We start from the raw sequence: 18,604 nt of genomic DNA on the forward strand, positions 1-18,604 counted from the left end.
GCATTGCGCTTTCGCGGTGAATCTCTGTTCACTGCCGGTAACATGCTTGGCGATGAAGAAAGCACACCATGCCACAAAACCACCGTTGTCGAGGAAGATTGTTTCGATGTTCGCGGCGCTTTCAGTATTTTGCGAATCCTGTAAATCGTACCAACATTTTTTCAGAGAGTGCGGTCCACGATCAAAGTTCTTGTATTGATTCAATGCGTTAACAAGCAGCTTTGCATGCTCTTCTATGTCAGGCATGATCTTAATGCCCCTTTTCGTATCGAAGTGGAGGTTAGGTTGGAAAGGAACAATCGTTGCGGAGGGAAAAAGGTTGTGCTGGGGAGTGGTGGTGGAAAAGAGTTGCGGGGAAATAGCAAGAAATCTTTTTCACAAGAACATGGCAAGAAAAGTTTTCTACGTTGACTTGGACCGGCTCTACATAACGATTTATATGATTCGAAAACCCCGGACAGGATCCGGCACAATGGCGATTTACCAAATATGAGGCAGGGTAAGCGAGCTAAAATGGGCTTTTCCTGCGGTTGATGATGCAAGGGGTAGCCGGGGTAGTAATGAAGTGCAGTCACTCACATGCGAGTTAGCCTGATGTGCTTGTCGTCTACCCTAGCGTGTTGGTCTCCACCCTGTCCCATCCTATCGGTCTAGTAATGTCACTGAATAACTATTTCGAGAATAGGTAGAATGTAGAGCTCCACTCTATGTACACGTTGAAAGCTGGCCCACTGCACACATTCACCGCCATGGGCGGTTAGACACACTGCTTCTTCACCTTGATCAGCCTGACCAGCAAGGCAACATCGGTGGTTTGGATATCTCGGTCTATCACACGCATTGGTGCCATGTTCATGTAGTTCCCCTTGTCTGTGTGGTGATTCCTAGGTCTTTAGTTGTGTTTCTTTCCGTAGTTTAACCCCCTTCGTGCATCAAGTTTATTCAAGTCGCATCATAATACAGGTCAAATGTCTACCTACATTGCGACGTTGTTACCTCGACCACCCCCGGACCAGGAGGCAGCATCGCTGGCTCGGAAAAAGTTTCTCGTCGCACACGTTGGAGCCGGTTTCATGCTTCTTTCCTGACCCGTTCGAGATATGCAAGGTCTGCTGCAGTTGTAAGTGTTGCGTTCGACACCAATCACACAATAATATTTCCTTCAACCCCTGAACCGAGCAACAACATTGAGCCACCTGCAAGTATTGGGTCAATTTATGCAAGTCGCGGCCAAAGGACTTCATATTCAGAGCTGAGTGCATCCAATATGGTGTAATGCGGGTGTCCCGGCAGGATCAGTTCATCCAAGGGTAGCCATACCGGCGAGCAGTCTTCTTTCTCTGAGTGCCCTGACTTGTTTAATCCATAGTGACGAGGCACTAACTTGGAGGTATGTACTAACATGGATAATATCTGTCTAGGCACTGAGGTTCAAGACGCGCTTCTGATACTGGCCTGCAGTGTCTGCACAGATTGGCCTTCGATTACCGGTACTGGACTATCAGTATGGGGTGAACACCTTCCGGTAACAAGTGCGTTCTCACAAAGCGCGCGCCATGATGCAAATTTTCCAGGATCAGTTCATCCGGATAACCATATCATGCAATGGGCTCGTGGTGTCTACACCTTTACGTTAGAAAGGGGTTGGACCAGCAAATCAAGGTAGGGGGATCGAGAGACTGGAATTGTGGTATGAGTGAGGATGCTCTATGGGAGGAATCGGCGACACTTTAGGAGAGTCACATTCACGCCCATGGATACGAGAACAAGCCCTTTGCCGCGCATGCTAGCGCGTCGAATAGTGCTTCCGTTACCTTTCTTATCCGGACCAGCGGGGCCCCCAAGTTGCAGGTGCGGTGCTACGTATTCAGTCACGATGCTTCTTTCTAGGCAAGGTGAGTTTATCCGGGTATAAACATGTCGTTGATCAACGCACCTTTTCCTGACCTCATGAGGTTGTGCTTGCAACCAATGTAATGGCGGTGTGTACACCTAGATTTTGGCGAAAGAAGCGGGGGAACCGACGATACTTGATCGCTGCGTTCCAATCCACGCACATTGGTGCTGTACAAAGCTCTTTGCATGTGAGTAAAGGTTGCCTTGATATGCCACTGCATTCTCTCCCACACCTTTTTCGTCGAGATAGAGTGAGTTCTAGGTGCAGCAGAAATTGCAGAGGAAACAAGATCGAGACTCCTGCATCCGTAGGGCCGAAATGCCGTGTTGAATCGCCGTAAAGGATGCAGTGACAGATATCACTTGCGAGCGGGTAATATGCAGGTAGATACACGTTACTAGCAGCCACCTCTGGAAGCACTTCTGAAGTACGAAGCATGCGATCGCGAGAACATTCGCAGTTGCAGGGAGTATCACTAGCCAGAACCTTGGCCAGTCTCGTGGCCCTATCGCACCCAGCAGTTTGACAGTGACATGATCAGTTAAGGAAAGATCTATAAAACCCCATGCTTGCGAGCAATTCTATGCATGAGTTGCCATCGCATTTTCCCTTATCATTAAGTCCAGTTTCCCAAGATGAGAGAGACAATTGGTTCACTATTGGCTCGACCAAACCCAAGACCTAGGCCAATAGCCATTGGGTCGGGTCCGAATTCAATGAACGTGAGCTGGCTGGATTTTGAATGCGTGGGGTTCTGGGATGATTTTACTTACGAAAGATTCCGCTCTATTCCACATTTCCAGAAAATGCTCAATATCAAGTTGAGCCATTCGTTTTCAGGACCAAGCCTCACGCCGCTTGACCTCACCTATGGGAATGAAGATGGTTTTGAGCAGCAAATCTTGAGTCGAGACATTATCCCCTCCGTCAACCATGCTCTCCAACAGCTTGCCGTATCTCGGAGCTTACCCCCACTTCATCTGGGTCGATGTGGTCGTTGCGACTATGGAGAAGATGCCAGAATGAACCCTGACTGGGTCCTCATACAAGAAGGCAATTATAACAAGACGAAATATCAACCTTTGATGGCCGGTGATACCAAACTCGCAGAAAAGTGGAGCCCAACCATTGAGAACCCTGAGGAGTGGAGGCGGCCCATCCAGCAAGTTCTGTCATACTCTGATGAGATTGGATGCAAACACTCATTCTTGATTACCGACAACCTATTGGTGGTGTTCCACTTTATTCCCCAGGACATTAATCCTGGTATAGCGAAAACTCGAAACCCTCGTTCCATAGAGTCAAAACACCGGCGAGTTCTTTCGGATGAAAGTTCCCTGTCAGGTTCTTTCGAGGCCATGTCTATTTCTGCCAAGTCATATGGACAGCAGTCATATACCGACACAGATAGGGGCCGAGATTACCATACCGCCAAATACGCAATCATACCTTGGGCAAACCGGGGTAAAGGCTGTATGACAATAAGGCTAGCTCTCTTTATGCTTTGTGTCCTTGTTGGGTATGGAGGGGAAGACGACAACGACGAGGGCGAGGAGGAGGAGGGCGAGGAGGAGGGCGAGGAGGAGGGCGAGGAGGAAGAGGGCGAGGAGGAGGAGGAGGACAGGGAAGGACATGAGGACAACTACATTCTGGCAGGTTCAGAACAGTCTGGTCCTACGACGCTAGCAGGCCCTTCTGTGGGACAATCGTCCATGACAGAACCCGACCTAGCGGAACGCGTTGAGAAGAGGCGTAGGGAGCGTAGCCTTGCTAAGGCTGGTACCTCGTTGAAAGACAAGGGGAAGGGCCGGGCCGAACTGGAATCGCTCAAAGCGGGCAAAAAGGATGTCAAGGAAGCGAGGTTCGTCATGCACAATGGCAAACCATATCTCCAACGTGGCTCCGGTGACACTCGGGTCCGGGAGAATGAGTGGCGTCAGATGATGCATAAGGGAAAGATCGTATGGGTCTTCGAGGGCACGAACACATACTTCTATACGAGAAACCTCCCATAATAGCTACTGAGGTGGATATGTAGACATAGTGGGAGAACATAGGTCTTTCAAACGCCAAGCAATGCTGAAAGGAGCATGAACATCATTCATATCAACGAGTATGCCACCGCGCCAGTTGCTCTCCTTGTACTGCTCCATGGTGAAACCTATGAGGCGTAGAAAATCACGGAGAGCTTGCATAGACCCCAAACTTCCTGAGGTCTCACTATCGGGTATATACTCGTACACCAGCACATAGTGAAAGTCGGCGTCATCAACATATTCCTTTGGATGAAAGAGGAGAAGCCTTTCAAGTTGCCCTCTTTCAATTTTTGTCCATCCGTAACAATGAGGTAGAGGTGGAAATTCATTGAGAGCAACGTACCCTTCTGCAATGGGAGTCGCCAGTGACGATTTATTGCAGAAGGCGTCAAGGTTGCTTCTAACGTCTTCCATCGTACTGGGAACAGCTTTGACATGCAATGGCCTCGCGTCGAGTTGCATAGCTCGCTGTACCGTCTGGAGCATGACCGCATTACGACACTCCTCCTCAAAAGGCCATGGCAATAGTTTTGGACTCCTGCCAATGGGCGACTTTAGAAGAAGGCCGCAACGAACGCCAGAACTAGACCGATCTTAACATGGTGAAACGACAGAAACGCAGAAACTTACGTACAACTTTGATAGCGACACGTGTATTACCACTGATTTCACCTTCAAACACTACGCCGTCAATGCCATGGCCGAGGTAAGCTCTGGTCTTCAGATTGCTTGATTTGGGAAGAGGGTGCAGTTTTGCTGATAGGATCTCATCCACCGTAGCAGGTTTGGTGCTCTTAGGGGGTTCTTCTGTTATCACCGGAGGAGGACTCTGAGAGGGTATTGTCGGGTAGTGGTTCAGAACGTGCAGGATGGACATTGTCAGAAGAGACTCGAGATGGTGTGGTTGGTTACAATACAACCTGGGTGAACGAGTGAGTCCTGGACGACTCAAATAAGAACGGAGGGAGGTGGAGATCTTGAATGACCGCGGCTATATGGAGTCAACTCGCGCTTTAAGAGTGGGTAGGCGCTCGGGCCTGGTACGATTGCGACCGAGGGGTAAAGCGGCGACGAGATACTGTGTTGATCTCGCCCGTGGTGGGGCGGAAACATCTATCAATCTCATCCAGGTCTTCGCCATCAGCAAACTCTATTACTATGACTCTTTGGCACGCCACCATCCCCCTTCAACAGCAATCCCAAGCTCAATTGTCCATCCTTCGTAGCTGCTCCTGCGGCATTACCGTCGTGCTGGCTTCCTGAGTTCTGAGCTGTTAATGCACACCGTCACCGGCCGGTAATGCGACATTTGGCCAATTGAGCAAGCTGTCTCAACATGCCTGCAGGACTCTGCTGGATGGCTTGATAATTCATGACTTCCAGTGCGACTAACCACTATTGCTCGTTTTCTCAGACAACAATATACACTGGACTGATGCTAGAGACGGACATTTCCACGGCTATTCGCTGCCACGAGAATTACCTAAGCAAACGGAACGAAGATGTGCGCGTCGACATGATAACTAGCGAAGGGTAGCACGTACCCTCACAACAACAGTGCCTGAACTATGCTGTGCAATCGTCACACCCACGGAAATGCCCGGTTACGATTGAATGCAACAAGATCAGCATCACCAATCTGAGGGCTGGTGGAGCGATTCTGGCCGCACCCATCGTACCGAAGAAGCGCAAAGACGTTGCCGTGAAAAATGGTATCAAGAAGCGCAGGCGATCGTCCACCTCATCCCAGATGCTGTGCCAACGCCGGAGACGATCCCAGGCTGGATTCCTGTATGAATTACACAATTCATCACGATGGGAATGCGGGACGCCTGCCATGCTCCAGGTAGTGCAAAACACCCTAGAATGGCAAGCGGCCGAGGCACTGGGTAGCGATAACGCCGGTGCGCCGTGGGAGATCGGCTCGATGTGTACATGGGGTTGAACAGCGAATTGCAGGGCGGTGCTGTAGACAAAGCTTAGAGCATGCCCAGATGCACGATTCAGGTCGCCATCAACCGTCTATTGAGCCGATGCCTTCATAGGGACACCGTAACTTTTATTGCAGATACCCAAGTTGAAATCGTACATCCAGCTAGTTTCTGGATGGCGCTGATCTTATAAAGGAGGCAAAGAGACAGCGCTCAAACATGAATATATTCATGTAGACCGTGCCCAGAATCTTCTTGGAATGAAGACAATTCTGTCGTTTTCAAGCTCAGCCCTTTGGTATGTGATCATCGCGAGGTCTTAGTCATTAATGTAGCATCCAGTTGTCTGCGGCTTGTCCCCAGTAGTCCATGTGACCTCAAAACCTCAATAGTCTAGCATGCACAACGAGCAAGCCAGCTCAGTCGAGCAAGAAGTCCCTCTTTATGCGTCTGCTGCCCGCGCGTATGATCACTGCGATGCAGTTGCTATCAGATTTTGGTGTACTACCTACAATATCGGGCGTCTGAAGGGTTTCTATGTACGTGGTGCAGTGTGGTGGAGCAGAACTCGGGTACCCCGACGCACAGACCACCTTGAGAAATTATCCAACCTGTTTGGTTTTATCTTGTCGACGTACACAAATTTCACACAGGACGTTGCCACGGACGCCTTCAACCATCTCCCACCACCGTCACAAACAGTGCCCGTTTCTCCCAATTCCGAAGCTTCGTATTAAAAGTCCTTCTCGTCTAATGGTTCTCGGGAATCTGGTCTCTTGCCACGTCATGTTTCAACATGCGTGCGGAGGCTCCGACATAACGAACACTACTCCTACACCAGATCGAGGAATACCTACATGAGCCCAGCTGCTCTTTGTGGCGGCGCTCCTGGCTACCTTTATCTCGAGCTCCTCGCGCCGACCAAAACTTAAGCTCCGTTTTAACAATAGGCCCCTAGAGTGGCTACCACTGTTGAGATCTAAATACCAAATGGTCCCCAGTTTTCACTTAGATGCTTGATCAAACATGCCGTTGACGCTGGCCAAGAACAACAAACCTAGTCGGACGACACATCTGCGCGTCAAAGTCACTACCCGATGGTCATGAAATGGCCCGATACGCTAAGGGCCAAGTGGAAGTGATAACCCGCCTCGACCTTTTCGCACTGGGAAGAGCAGCGGACCAGCCAGTCGCAATGTGTCTTGACTTTCCAACATTCAGAGGGGGTTGCATCAAGCAAACAAAGAACTCTTGTCACTTTTGGCCAAATGGTGCTACAATGGTTTGCATGGCATCCCACCGGTTGACTACTGGTAGGTCCGCCCTGCTGAATCAAACCAGTTATCCATTCGCCAATTCCTTGCGTGTCGGTTGCCATGGTCACCAGGAACCCTGAACCAACACAAGCATAATGTACAGAAGTATTGTCATGATCTCTCGGCGAGCACAAAACGGAGCCAGCACCATGACGAACCACTGCCCCAGCCAAAGTGCAGGGGCCGAGATTAATATGGTGCTATTATGAGGTAGGAGAGGTGGTGGATACAGGCCAGCGATAGCATACTTCAATGCATGCGTACCAGGATGGATTCTGGGCAGGCATTACGAGACTTGCATAAGCCGGTACCAGAACGAGCACTCTGCATAGCTGCAGCGCATGCCGTGGCGGTATGCGATGTTCAATAAGTGACTGGGCCGAAGCTAGTCCTGCCGGCCAGGGGCCAACTGTGGCCGCATATTGACCGGCCATATACCTCAAACATGACGAGCATGTTCTGCAAGTATAGTCTCTTTCCGGCCCCTGGACGACGCCCCTTGGGATGTGGGAGTACATCTAGAGTATTGCTGTGGTTATACACAGCTGGTCAAAGCAGTCGCCTAAGCTGGCTTTGTTCTGGTCAGCAAGCCAATATGGTCAAGTAAACCATTTCTCTGCCCTACCAGAGGTCGGAATCTAGAGTCTTCCAGGCCTTTGCTATCACTAGTCGTTACTTGTTGCGTTCCTCTCGAGCTTGTTGTGACTGGTTGAGCTAATGGCTACTGTGTGGTTCCGGCAGCCAGACATCCCACGCTTGGATGATGCACTTTCGTACTGCTTGCATGACTTGAAAGGCAAATAAAGATTGCCACGTTAGGCAAGTATGGCGACTCCTCAAGAGTTTGTTGTGATAACGGCCCCGACTTGCAGGATTAGAGCCCGCATGTATCCAGGTCAGATCATCCAATCCAGCAGGCTACAGGAGGACTCGACAGATAGAAGTCGAGAGCAGTCATTCACTCCTGATGCAGATCCATGGGCTCTTCTCCCTAGGGTTTTGGCATCATTGTATGTAGGTTGTAGTATGTCTGTTATGTGGTGCCTCCTTCCACATGCCTATGCTCCTCATTCATGAGGGCTCAAGGATACTCCTCACCATCCTTTAGTCTCTGCTCCCGTCTCATTATCTCGATTTGTTGATACTCCTCGAAGGTCGTCTATCTTCGTGTAAACCCAGGCTCGCTCGATCATCTATTGCCCTGTCTATCCTGTTGCTCATCTATATACTATTGAGTACAGCCACTTTTACGAACAAAGCTCTTGGTTCCCTCGAAGACATCTGATTAAATCTTGGGTATCCTTGTTCATCAGCTTTAGCACCCTAAAACAACATCTCGCTCCTGGTCTCCAACTACAGCTAGGAGGCATTCGGCCAGTCCGAGTCCCAATCCCAACCTCGCTGATCTCGACATCATGTCCGACAGGGCTTACTTCCTCGGAGCGTTCTGGATTTTTATCTTGACACCCTCGTGGCTCAAATTCCACATTGGTCTCTGGTAAGTCACGGTATATTACGACTTAGTTTTAGGTTAATGCATATCCCTTGTTCATGTACGGTGGCTGATCTATACAGGCTATGGCGCTACACTCGTACCATTGTTCATACAATTAGTCATTGGAGATACCAGTCGAAGCCGATTCCGGACGAGCCCAAATACACCCCTTCGGACGTGACCGTTGTTATCCCCACCATACACAACGCCCCCGAGGAGCTGCGTACCTCGCTGGAGAGCATCCTGGCTTGCAAGCCCTACGAGATGATCATGATTACTACCCGAGACAAGTACATGGCGCTGAAGAAGCTTGTCGTGACTCTGCCGCATAACAACATCCGCGTTCTCTGCACCGACATTGCCAACAAGCGCCTTCAAGTCTGCAAGGCCCTGCCCGAAGTCACCACTCAAATCACCATCATGGCGGATGACGACGTCTGGTGGCCCTCGACTCTGCTCCCCTGGATTCTCGCCCCCTTCGAGGATCCCAAGATCGGAGGAGTCGGCACCTGCCAACGGGTACGCCGAGAACGCAACGGATCGTGGTCTGACAACATCTGGAACTGGCTTGGCGCGGCCTACATCGAGCGACGCAACTTCGAGATCTCGGCTACCCACAACATGGATGGCGGAACATCCTGCATGTCTGGCCGCACCGGTACTTACCGATCCGAGATTCTTTCGAGCGGAGACTTCCTCGACGGCTTCCAGCGAGAGCGCTGGGGAAAGTTCATCCTTAACGCCGACGACGACAACTTTGTGACCCGATGGCTCGTCAACAACCAGTGGAAGACCTGGATCCAGTACGAGAAGGAATGCGAAATCGAGACGACGCTGGAATACGGCATGAAGTTCATGTACCAATGCTCCCGATGGGCACGCAGTAACTGGCGCAGCAATTGGACGAGCTTGGTTAAGGAGCGCTACGTGATTACGTGAGTACACCCGTTGGAGCGACCCTGGTTTTATTGATTGGTTAAGCTAATACGATTTCTTTTTTGGGGTTGTAGTCAGCAGCCGTGGTGCACCTACGCTCTTCACCTGGCGACCTTCACTTCGCTGGCTTTTATTGGAGACCCCCTGATTCTTCTGTCCCTCTGGTGGGGCACAGCCAATTGGGACCCCGAAACCCGCCACTACGCCCTGATCGCCGAGCTGGTTTAGATGTTCGCCTTTACCAAGGTCGTCAAGCTTGTCGGACTCTGGCGTCGCTACCCCCAGGATATTCTCTTCTACCCCATCTCCGTCCTCTTTGGCTATTTCCACGGTTTGATCAAGATCTATGCCCTGCTCACACTTAACATGGTAAGCTTGGCCACGTTATCGATGCTTCATCACAGTGTGCAAAATATGCTATACGACAGATCCCTGTGTATCTCAGCTATACCCAGACTCAGGCAAGACCACGAGTGGCTACAAGATTGGAGAGGTCTCGAATCCAATTGAACGCTCGTACGCCTGCAGTGCCAAGAGACGTGTCTGGCCGGATATTTAGCTTCTCGAGTTCATGGTACAGGTCAGGCATTATCAGGGATTTAGACCCTGTCCTGATGGCCTACGACGATAAAGAGAGAATTGACAAGGTATCGTCGATCGTCGACGACGAGGAGAGGGCCAAACAGGCGGTAGGATGGGCTTGGAGTGGCGACGACGTGGTGAGTGACAAGGTGAGCGACGAGTCCAGCGACGATGAAATCATTTAGGCTATTTGTCTATGCTAGAGTCTTTCAATAGGCACCTGGTCGAGATCGGGGATTTTCTGGCCTCCGGGAACGTACATGGCCATTTCCATCCGGGCATGGACAATATTCCAGTACATTGTTAAGCTGAACACATTGCACATCTCTCCAAGTGCCAGCACCTTTCGCTGTAGGGATTCTCCAGACTTCCGTGTTTTGTCTTTCTCCCGCTTGTCGTGCATGTAGCGTCTACTCGGCGTGATTTGATACGCCAACTTGGCGTTTGGCGGCAACTCCACCTGCAGCGGTTCCGTCTCTGGTGCAGCCTCCGTCACGTCCCCCGGCACTGCGTGAGACCCTGGCTGTCGTGGAGATCGCGGTCGGGGTCGAGGTTCCGATGGCGGCTGTGGCAGGCACGTCTCGATTCGCTCCATCCGCGCAGTCGTTGCGGACGCGAGCTCTTCCAGCAGCCGTTCCTTGGCCATGCACAGTTCCTGCATCATCTCGCTCTTCATGTTTTGTAACTCATCACGGCTACGGCTCTTCTCCCACTGGTATAACCGCAAGTCTTCTTGAAAGCCCTCGAGCTTTTGCATCAAGATCGCGCTGATTTCCTCGGTGGCGTCGAGAACGTGTCGAGCTTCATGATGGTGCGGAAGGCGTGACTCTGACAGAGGCTTTGGAGTGACGCACAACTCGCCCTCGCTAGCATCGTATTCGTAATTGTCGATCATGCCGTAGACTGCCATGGATTGCGTTTATCTCCCTTTCTGGATGGTGATTTCGGGTGTGTAGAACGAGGGCGATAAGACTCATCGCCTTTGAACGGGACGAGACCGCATCGGGGCTTTATAGTCTGCGTGAAGTAGACCCAGCGGAGGGTATGGCCGGCACACGTGCCTGCGCATCATCGAGTCTAACAGAAAACCATTGAAGTCGCTTTGAGCGCTGGCAGCGCAATTGCCATGCTTCGTAAGGCGCACGTACTGCATCTCTGTCTGGGTTGCGTAGGCGTAATCAGGGATGCTTTGGAGAAGTTGTAGGTCGAGACAGTTTTGACGCGGCGAAAATTGTTGTGGGGTTGGTTGGCGTTGGCGGCCGTCGCCTTAGCGCTAGCTCAGGAGGCGCTGAGGCGAGATCGGCTCCCTTGATTCAATTCCTAGCGGCCATTGTGATCCTGGAGAGGTCGAATGCTCGGTTCCTCTTGTTCTTCTAGCGCTGCAAATTTTGAATCTATATTGTTCCTGTTCTCGTATGAGTCCATTATCAATGCAACGCTTGCCTTCAGGTCTGTCTTAGAATATATTATGTAGCTGCACATGGACAAAACTGGATATAAATTCGTTTGGATCTTTGGGTACAGAAACAGAGGAGCAGCTATTGCGGCCCGGCACCGAGTGGGCCAGGGAGTCTCTAATTGCGTGGAAGCGTATGCGGGGAAACCGCGTCACCGCGGTGAAAGGCAAACACCACTCTCCTTCTCGTCATCACCACTTCCTTTCGCACCTGCCCTGCCTTAATCAACCAACCGGCCATTGCACATCCTACCACCGGCCATTTATGTCACGCTGTAAAAGGTTACTTCTTGGGTTTGCTTGATGTATTCTGGTAATTGACCTTGTCCGTCTTAAGAAACTGAAGGATCTTTCTTCCGCACTCTCAACGATCATCCTTGACAGCGAGGATTCGCCGATCAACCCCGCAGCTTTACTACGATCCCCAATGTCTGATCCGGAGATTGCACAGCTCCGACGCGAAATCGAAGAGCTCACGCGCGCGAGAGAGGCGGCAGAGGCACGGGAGGAACAAGAGCGACGCGAGAGGGAGGCGGCAGAGGCACGAGAGAAACAAGAGCGACACGAGAAGGAACAAGAGCGACGCGAGAAGGAACAAGAGCGACGCGAGAAGGAACAAGAGCGACGCGAGAAGGAGCAGCTCAGACACGAAAACCAACCGACTACGCTGGATGAATACCTATGGAACTGCCACACCCTCCTCTATAAAATCTTCAAGCGCGCCGACAAATCTGTATCTTCCACGGGATTCACAAAAGTCGACGGCAAGTTCTACCCGAAATGGCTTCGTCCTTGGACCCCGTTTACCGACTCTCTCCGCCAACAACAGTTTGACGTCATCGTGGACGCCTGTGGAGGTGAGCGACTCTTCCACCAAGAAAGCACAACCCGAGACATAGGAAGCACCAATTCCCACAAGCTGGCGGGCAACGAGAACGCGGTCGCTTCTTTTGAAAAGGTCGCAGTCGAGGACCCTGTCTTTGCTATTCTCCGGCATTTGGGTGGCCAGGAAGCCATACGTGCGAAATACGGATTCAGCCGGCTACGGTTCAGCGACAACAATCGCGAAATCACGCACGCGAGCGGCGGAACCCCACTGCCGAACGAGGACCTCGATACCGAAGAGCCAGAGCGGCGGAGGGCCGGGCCGAACAAACGAGCAGCATCCGAGCTGAGAAGGAAGCCTCGATCGACAAACCCGGATGGAGCCGGGCTCCGAACGCGGCCCGGCGGGGACGAAAGCCTGGCGTTTGTCTATGACTACAAGGCCGCTCACAAAATGGCGGCCGATCATGTGAAGCTGGCCATTGCGAAGGAAACCTTGTTTATGGAAGTCGTTGAACAAGTGAATAGGACTACGTCGAGGACGGGTGCCGGGCGAGATCAATTTGAAGCCGAAGCACGGCTGGCCATGGCGCTCACCCAAGTCTTTGACTACATGGTCACCTACGGGGTTGCGTATGGTTATGTGGCGGCGGGCGAGTCGCTGCTGCTACTCCACGTCGACCGGGCCGATCCACAAACGCTGTTCTGCCACCCGTGTGTGCCCAGCGAAGATGTGGACGACACATCGTGCGAAAACTGGGCGAACCAACGGATCTACACGGCCGTGGCGCAGCTCAGCAGCTTTTGTCTGTTGAGTCTCCAATCAGATGCGCTTCAGGGACCTTTTCTCGACACCGCTCTGGAGAGCGCGAAGGCGGTCTTGAAGACATGGGCAGAGCCGTACGAGGATGCCGCGCAGTTTTCCGCAGAGGAGACGGAGTCGTCGCAGGCGGCGTCATCGTCCCCTGCACGACGAGCCGATCCAGATTTTGTACCTGACGAAAGCCCTATTGGCCGGAAAGTCGCCTTGCGGCCCAGGTCGTCCTGTAGGCCACCAGCGTCGTCTCGCCAGGATGACGAGGGCGAGGACGAGGACGAGGACGGGTCGGAAGATGACTTGCCGCCGCCGTGGACAAGGCCGGTGGAGAAGCGGAAGGGGGGCCCATCGCATAGCAGCTCCGAAGAAGATGAGACGCGCCACTCGGCGCCTACGCGGCAATACTGCTCGCAGGCGTGCCTGCTGGGCCTCAAGAGGGGCCGGGCCCTCGACGACAACTGCCCGAATGTGCTCGCGCATCGTGTCGCGGGCGGAGATGGCCTGCGGCACCCTGTCACGGCCGACGAGTTCACACGCCTGGTCAGTGAGCAGCTGCGCGACAGTCCATACCGAGGTTGCCTAGGGCTAGGTGGGTGGGGTAAGAGGGGTGCGACAGGCGTGCTATTCAAAGTGGAACTTGAACCATACGGCTACACCTTAGTCGGCAAGGGGACACTGTCGGGTGGCCTCGAGCAGCTGCAGCACGAGTGCCGGGTCTACGCGCGGCTGGCAACGCTCGAGGGCTGGGTGGTGCCAGTGCACCTGGGCCTGGTGCACCTGGATTGGGGGTACGTGCTACCGGGGGAGGAGGGTGGTGCACATGATGCTCATGTCGTGGGGCGGCGAGACAGCGGCGGACGCGGGCATGGAGGCGGCGGAGCTGGAGGCGCAGAGGCGTCGCTCGTCGGAGGCGGTGTGGGCGGCGGGGGTGGACCACGGCGACCTGCGCGATGCCAACCTGTTGTGGAACGTGGAGCGCGGGCGTGTTATGGTGATTGACTTTGACCAAGCCGTCCTCCGGCCAGCACCCAAACACCGGCAGGTGTCTGCGGTCCGGAGGAAGAGGAAGCATGGTGCGGATCGGCTCGAGGGTTGTTCTCGGAAGCGTGGCCTGCTCTACAATCGTCGGCAGCCGGCGTAGATGGCGCAGAAGGAAGCTTCGAGGCGAATGCCGAGCTGCGAACAAAGAAATAAACTCAATACATTTTGATACCTTTATCAAGTGCGATGTGAAATATGGAATACAAGTGGGCGCCAGTGCGTTAGGCCGCGTGCTTTCTACCGTCGTCCCCTTCGCCTCTAGCCCGTTGCGCCAGGGCGATTATTAGCCGATGCTTTATCAGCCGTCTCCTGGGGATGGCTTGCTTCTGTCATGGCTTTCTCAACCCAATGACGCGGATGGCACGCTGCGTTAACATGGCTCCTCTAGGCGCATCGACAGTCAGGCATGTCACGAAAGTCTTCAGGGACATAGCGAAAGTGAATAGAGGCTCAAGTATTGTTCGCTTAGTGTCACATACACCTTCATTCCCAACTAGTGCCCAGTCCTCGTACTCATCCCCTTTCCTATGCTTGACTCTTTTTTGGTCCCCGATCTCCTTTCGCACTTCTCGGCAAGTGTTCCAGTAGAGCTACTTTATGCCTAGAGCTCGTCAACCCTCTCTCCTCGTCCATCTTCTGTGAACATCTCGTTAGAGAAAAAGCAATGCTACTAGAGATGTGGCAGCCGTACCTGTGTATTTTCAAGAAATGCGTCTAGTTGCTTCTTGTAGTCCCCTAAAGCAACATTCGTGTTAATCAGTTGTACCTTGTGTAGGCTCTCGGAGGAAATGAGCATCTTCTTTGAGCTTCGGCAGATGCCATCGGAGTGGATTTGGGGGTATCACTGGAGAGTATCACAAAGACGGCGTGATACAGTCGCGCCAGTGAAAGGTATGCGTACGAAAATACTGACCTGTATCTACGTATTCTCGAGTCCTTCTTGAGAGTAATCCATGTTCTGGCGCGTGGCTTTCGCCTTGCTTCTATTGCGGATCAATTTGGAATTGGATCACGGCGATAGAAACAGCGCACGGGAGATAGTTGGATTTTCGGGTAGGAACCGGAGTCTGCACCGCTCCTGGCGCAGATGGGCGTGATTTCAGATGCCAGTTAGGTGAAGATGGTTCGACTGGATATGTAGCTGCTGTTCTGATACTAGAACGCATTTTGGCGAGAATAATTTGTGGCCCAGCTTGCTTTCGGCGCGTCTTTGACGAGGATAAATTCTTGCGCCGTCCAGAGAGGCCGTGGAGTTGGCCCCCTAATCGCGCTAGTGCGCCATTGCTGCTCTTCCGACACTGCACTCCGACGGTAGGGCCAACAGGTCTGTAGGCAACTATGAAGCCAGGACCGGAAACAGCGCGCAAAGGTCTTCGAGCTCTCGACGGATGCGGCGATAGAGAATACGCTGCTGAATGATTCAGGCTCCACGACGACCGGCCTCTGCCAGAACGGTACGAGCGGAGCGGTGGAAATATCAGGCTCTGCCTTGCGCACTAGAACATGAGCTGCATCACAAGCTCTCTGTCCGGCGTCCATTCCTGTCTCTCAGTGCCCCTTGAGGACGGTTCCGATTCTGTATCACAATCAGGCCAACAAAACTCACGACCGAAAACATCCCGTGAGACTCTTCGAGCTCAAGCAGCAAAAAGACACTACTGGATGTTACTGGATGATTCTGGTTTCATTTGGGATCGGCGTACTACGCCAATAAGGGTATAATTGGATACCACACTCAACAATATCGGCGCTGCTGTTCGCTGGCTCTGCTCATTTGGACCGGCGGTGCCATCAGCAGCTCTGCATCCTGAGGCCTACATCTGCCCCACCGCAGCTTAGCCAGTCTAGACTCTGTAGTCAGAAAGAATGCCGCTTCGCAAGTTGAGCTGCGCCTAAATCGCGTCCATACTGTACTACACCGGTCTCGTGTTGACGACTGTACATTAAGGTACGAGGCCACCAGGGCAGGAAGTCGCCTTAGGGGGCATGGTCAGAAACAGATGCAAAGGCCTGATGTACGATACATGACGTTCAAATGGCCGCAGCGTAGGAGGGCCGGCCATTTTCGGATCTACTTTGGTTGAATGTGATGACTATAAAACCTCGAGCTATATCATCAGCATTAGCATTACGAACTATAAGAAGATTCAACACCAACAGTACAACAGCAACATATGCTATGGCTGATAACACAATAGACTATTTCTCCGCTCTTCTGGAGCCTGGATATTTGTTTACATTAAAGCAAGCCTTTCAAGGACAGGGAAATGCTATGCTGATTGGCTACGATCTTCCCCGGCTCGATTGTACAGCTCTAAGCACCCCAGCAGACGAATCGTCCCCGATACACCTTATCTTGACTTGGTATGGAGAGGGGCACAGCCTCTTCCTGAATCCCAACCTGGAATATAAGAAGGTCATGTCATTTCGCAACGTTCGCGTAGTGCTATGGATAGCTCCGCCATCCAACCTCTTTATCTTCAATGTTGACAAGTACTCCAATTACGTCAGGAACAACCGCTCGACGAAGTTGGTTTACTTATTTGACGAGACGCCCGGGCTTCGCGATATCAAAGTGACGCATGTGGAGGATTGTTGGCTGGGTCGGTTTAACCTCCTTTTCAAAGTGGACAACTTGCGTATGCCTAAATTGGAAAGCACTTGGTGGACGCTCTCATCCCCTCAACCGCAGAGGAACGGCGCATAATAGAGGATTGGATGATATAAGTTTAGCAGCTAGATATTGCGTTGTACAGAGTCCGCGTTTGTTGAGGTGTGTGTAGATTCGAGGGACCACCGTGGCCATGAACTGTTGTCTTGTAACTCCTCTAAGGAAGAAGCCAATATCCAACTTTTCTTCAAGCCACGTCACAATTAAGGCCGTCCTAATTCGTGTTAGGTGGCGCCAAAATCGGATGTATCCACACACACGTTCGACAATTAATAACACACCTTAGGACGTGCGTAGCCTTATAAATATCCACGAGTAGCACAATTCCGTGATTCCGGGCTCTCCCACCATAACCTGCGACTCTATCATCTAGGACAGCATGCCTTTTTCTCAACGTCAGTCTCTTGCGATTCGGCCTCGAGCTGCCTCGAGCGAAGGGCGAGAAGTCAGTGAGCAGGACGCCAAAGAAGAATATTCGCACGATACGACCGGCGCCATCATGTCGTTCTTCGACTACACGTCCGAGTTCTACGGCGGGGGCTGCGAACTATCCTACCTCTCCCCGGGCGACTGGGAGGGCTTCCACCGCGACAACCTCCGCGTGCTCCAGGAGCACAGCCAGTTCAGCAATGGCCTCACTGACAGAGCTTTGGGCCTTATTCGCCGCGACATGCCCTACTTTCTGAGTGACGATCCCGAGTTCATTTATCGTACGCACCCGCCCTACCATCACCAATCCTTCTACAAACCCGGCCTGAAACCCCCGGAGACGGAGCAAGACAAGAAGAATGCGGAGGAGAACAAGGCTGTGTCGCTAGAAACCTATGACCAAGATGGTTGCTGTCTGGAAAACATTTTCGATTCGACCAACAAGAACTGCAATTTCCATGGCAACACTTTGGTCTACGACGAAGAGGATGATATCGATGTAATTAAAGAGATGAACAAGTATTTGTTCCCTGAAGGCATTCCTGGCGAAGAATACCAGACCGACTCCGTCTCAACAGACCCGGATCCTTCCAAGAAACCTAGAAGGGCCGGCATAATAATCACGGATATCCCACAACATACCACGGCAGGCTCGGAAATGAAAGTGCAAATACAACATGTGAAGTGTTCACAGTCGTCATGCCCACCACAAGTTGCCGGAAGGGTTGTGCGTTGTGCCAATTTTCAGGGGGACAACAATAGGCCGAGGCGGAGTCCGCGCATAGCTCAATTAAACAAGAGCGGCCCAGTAGCAAGTTCAGACAGTGGACTAGCAGTTCTCTTGATCTAAAACGAGAACTCTCAATAGCCTTACATAGATTGTTAATACTATCGGCTGCAGTTGTCTTGTATTAGTTCCAGAATTGCTCCACTTTGGTCTGCTTCCTCGTACCCCTTCTTCCCAGGCTAATGACCCAGAAGTGGTCCCGCTGATTCTACCTCAGTTCATGTTGACGTGAGGCATCGCCCTTCCATTATCTGCCCTGGAGACCCAAACACTTTATTCTCGCCAGTTTCCAGTTTCCAGAGTCCCCAATGCCACAATGCACCATAACTCGTTCGCCATTCACACACACACCCTGGCCTTGTTCAGCACGGAAATCGTGCTATAT

At 52.1% G+C, this 18,604-nt stretch overlaps 1 protein-coding gene across 1 annotated transcript; it reads left to right on the top strand.

Moving 5' to 3' along the window:
• Positions 1-17,502: 17,502 nt before the first annotated feature.
• Positions 17,503-18,282, top strand: PG998_014350 (uncharacterized protein; the record flags this gene model as incomplete). The annotated part of the gene is made up of 1 exon (XM_066881166.1): positions 17,503-18,282. One exon carries the CDS (start codon positions 17,503-17,505, stop codon positions 18,280-18,282), a length of 780 nt encoding a protein of 259 aa, XP_066723697.1.
• Between the last annotated feature and the right edge of the window lie 322 nt (positions 18,283-18,604).

Source organism: Apiospora kogelbergensis (assembly GCF_038363985.1).
Source record: "Apiospora kogelbergensis strain CBS 113332 chromosome Unknown utg000011l_segment0_segment0, whole genome shotgun sequence".
Classification (NCBI taxonomy): Eukaryota; Fungi; Ascomycota; class Sordariomycetes; order Amphisphaeriales; family Apiosporaceae; genus Apiospora; species Apiospora kogelbergensis.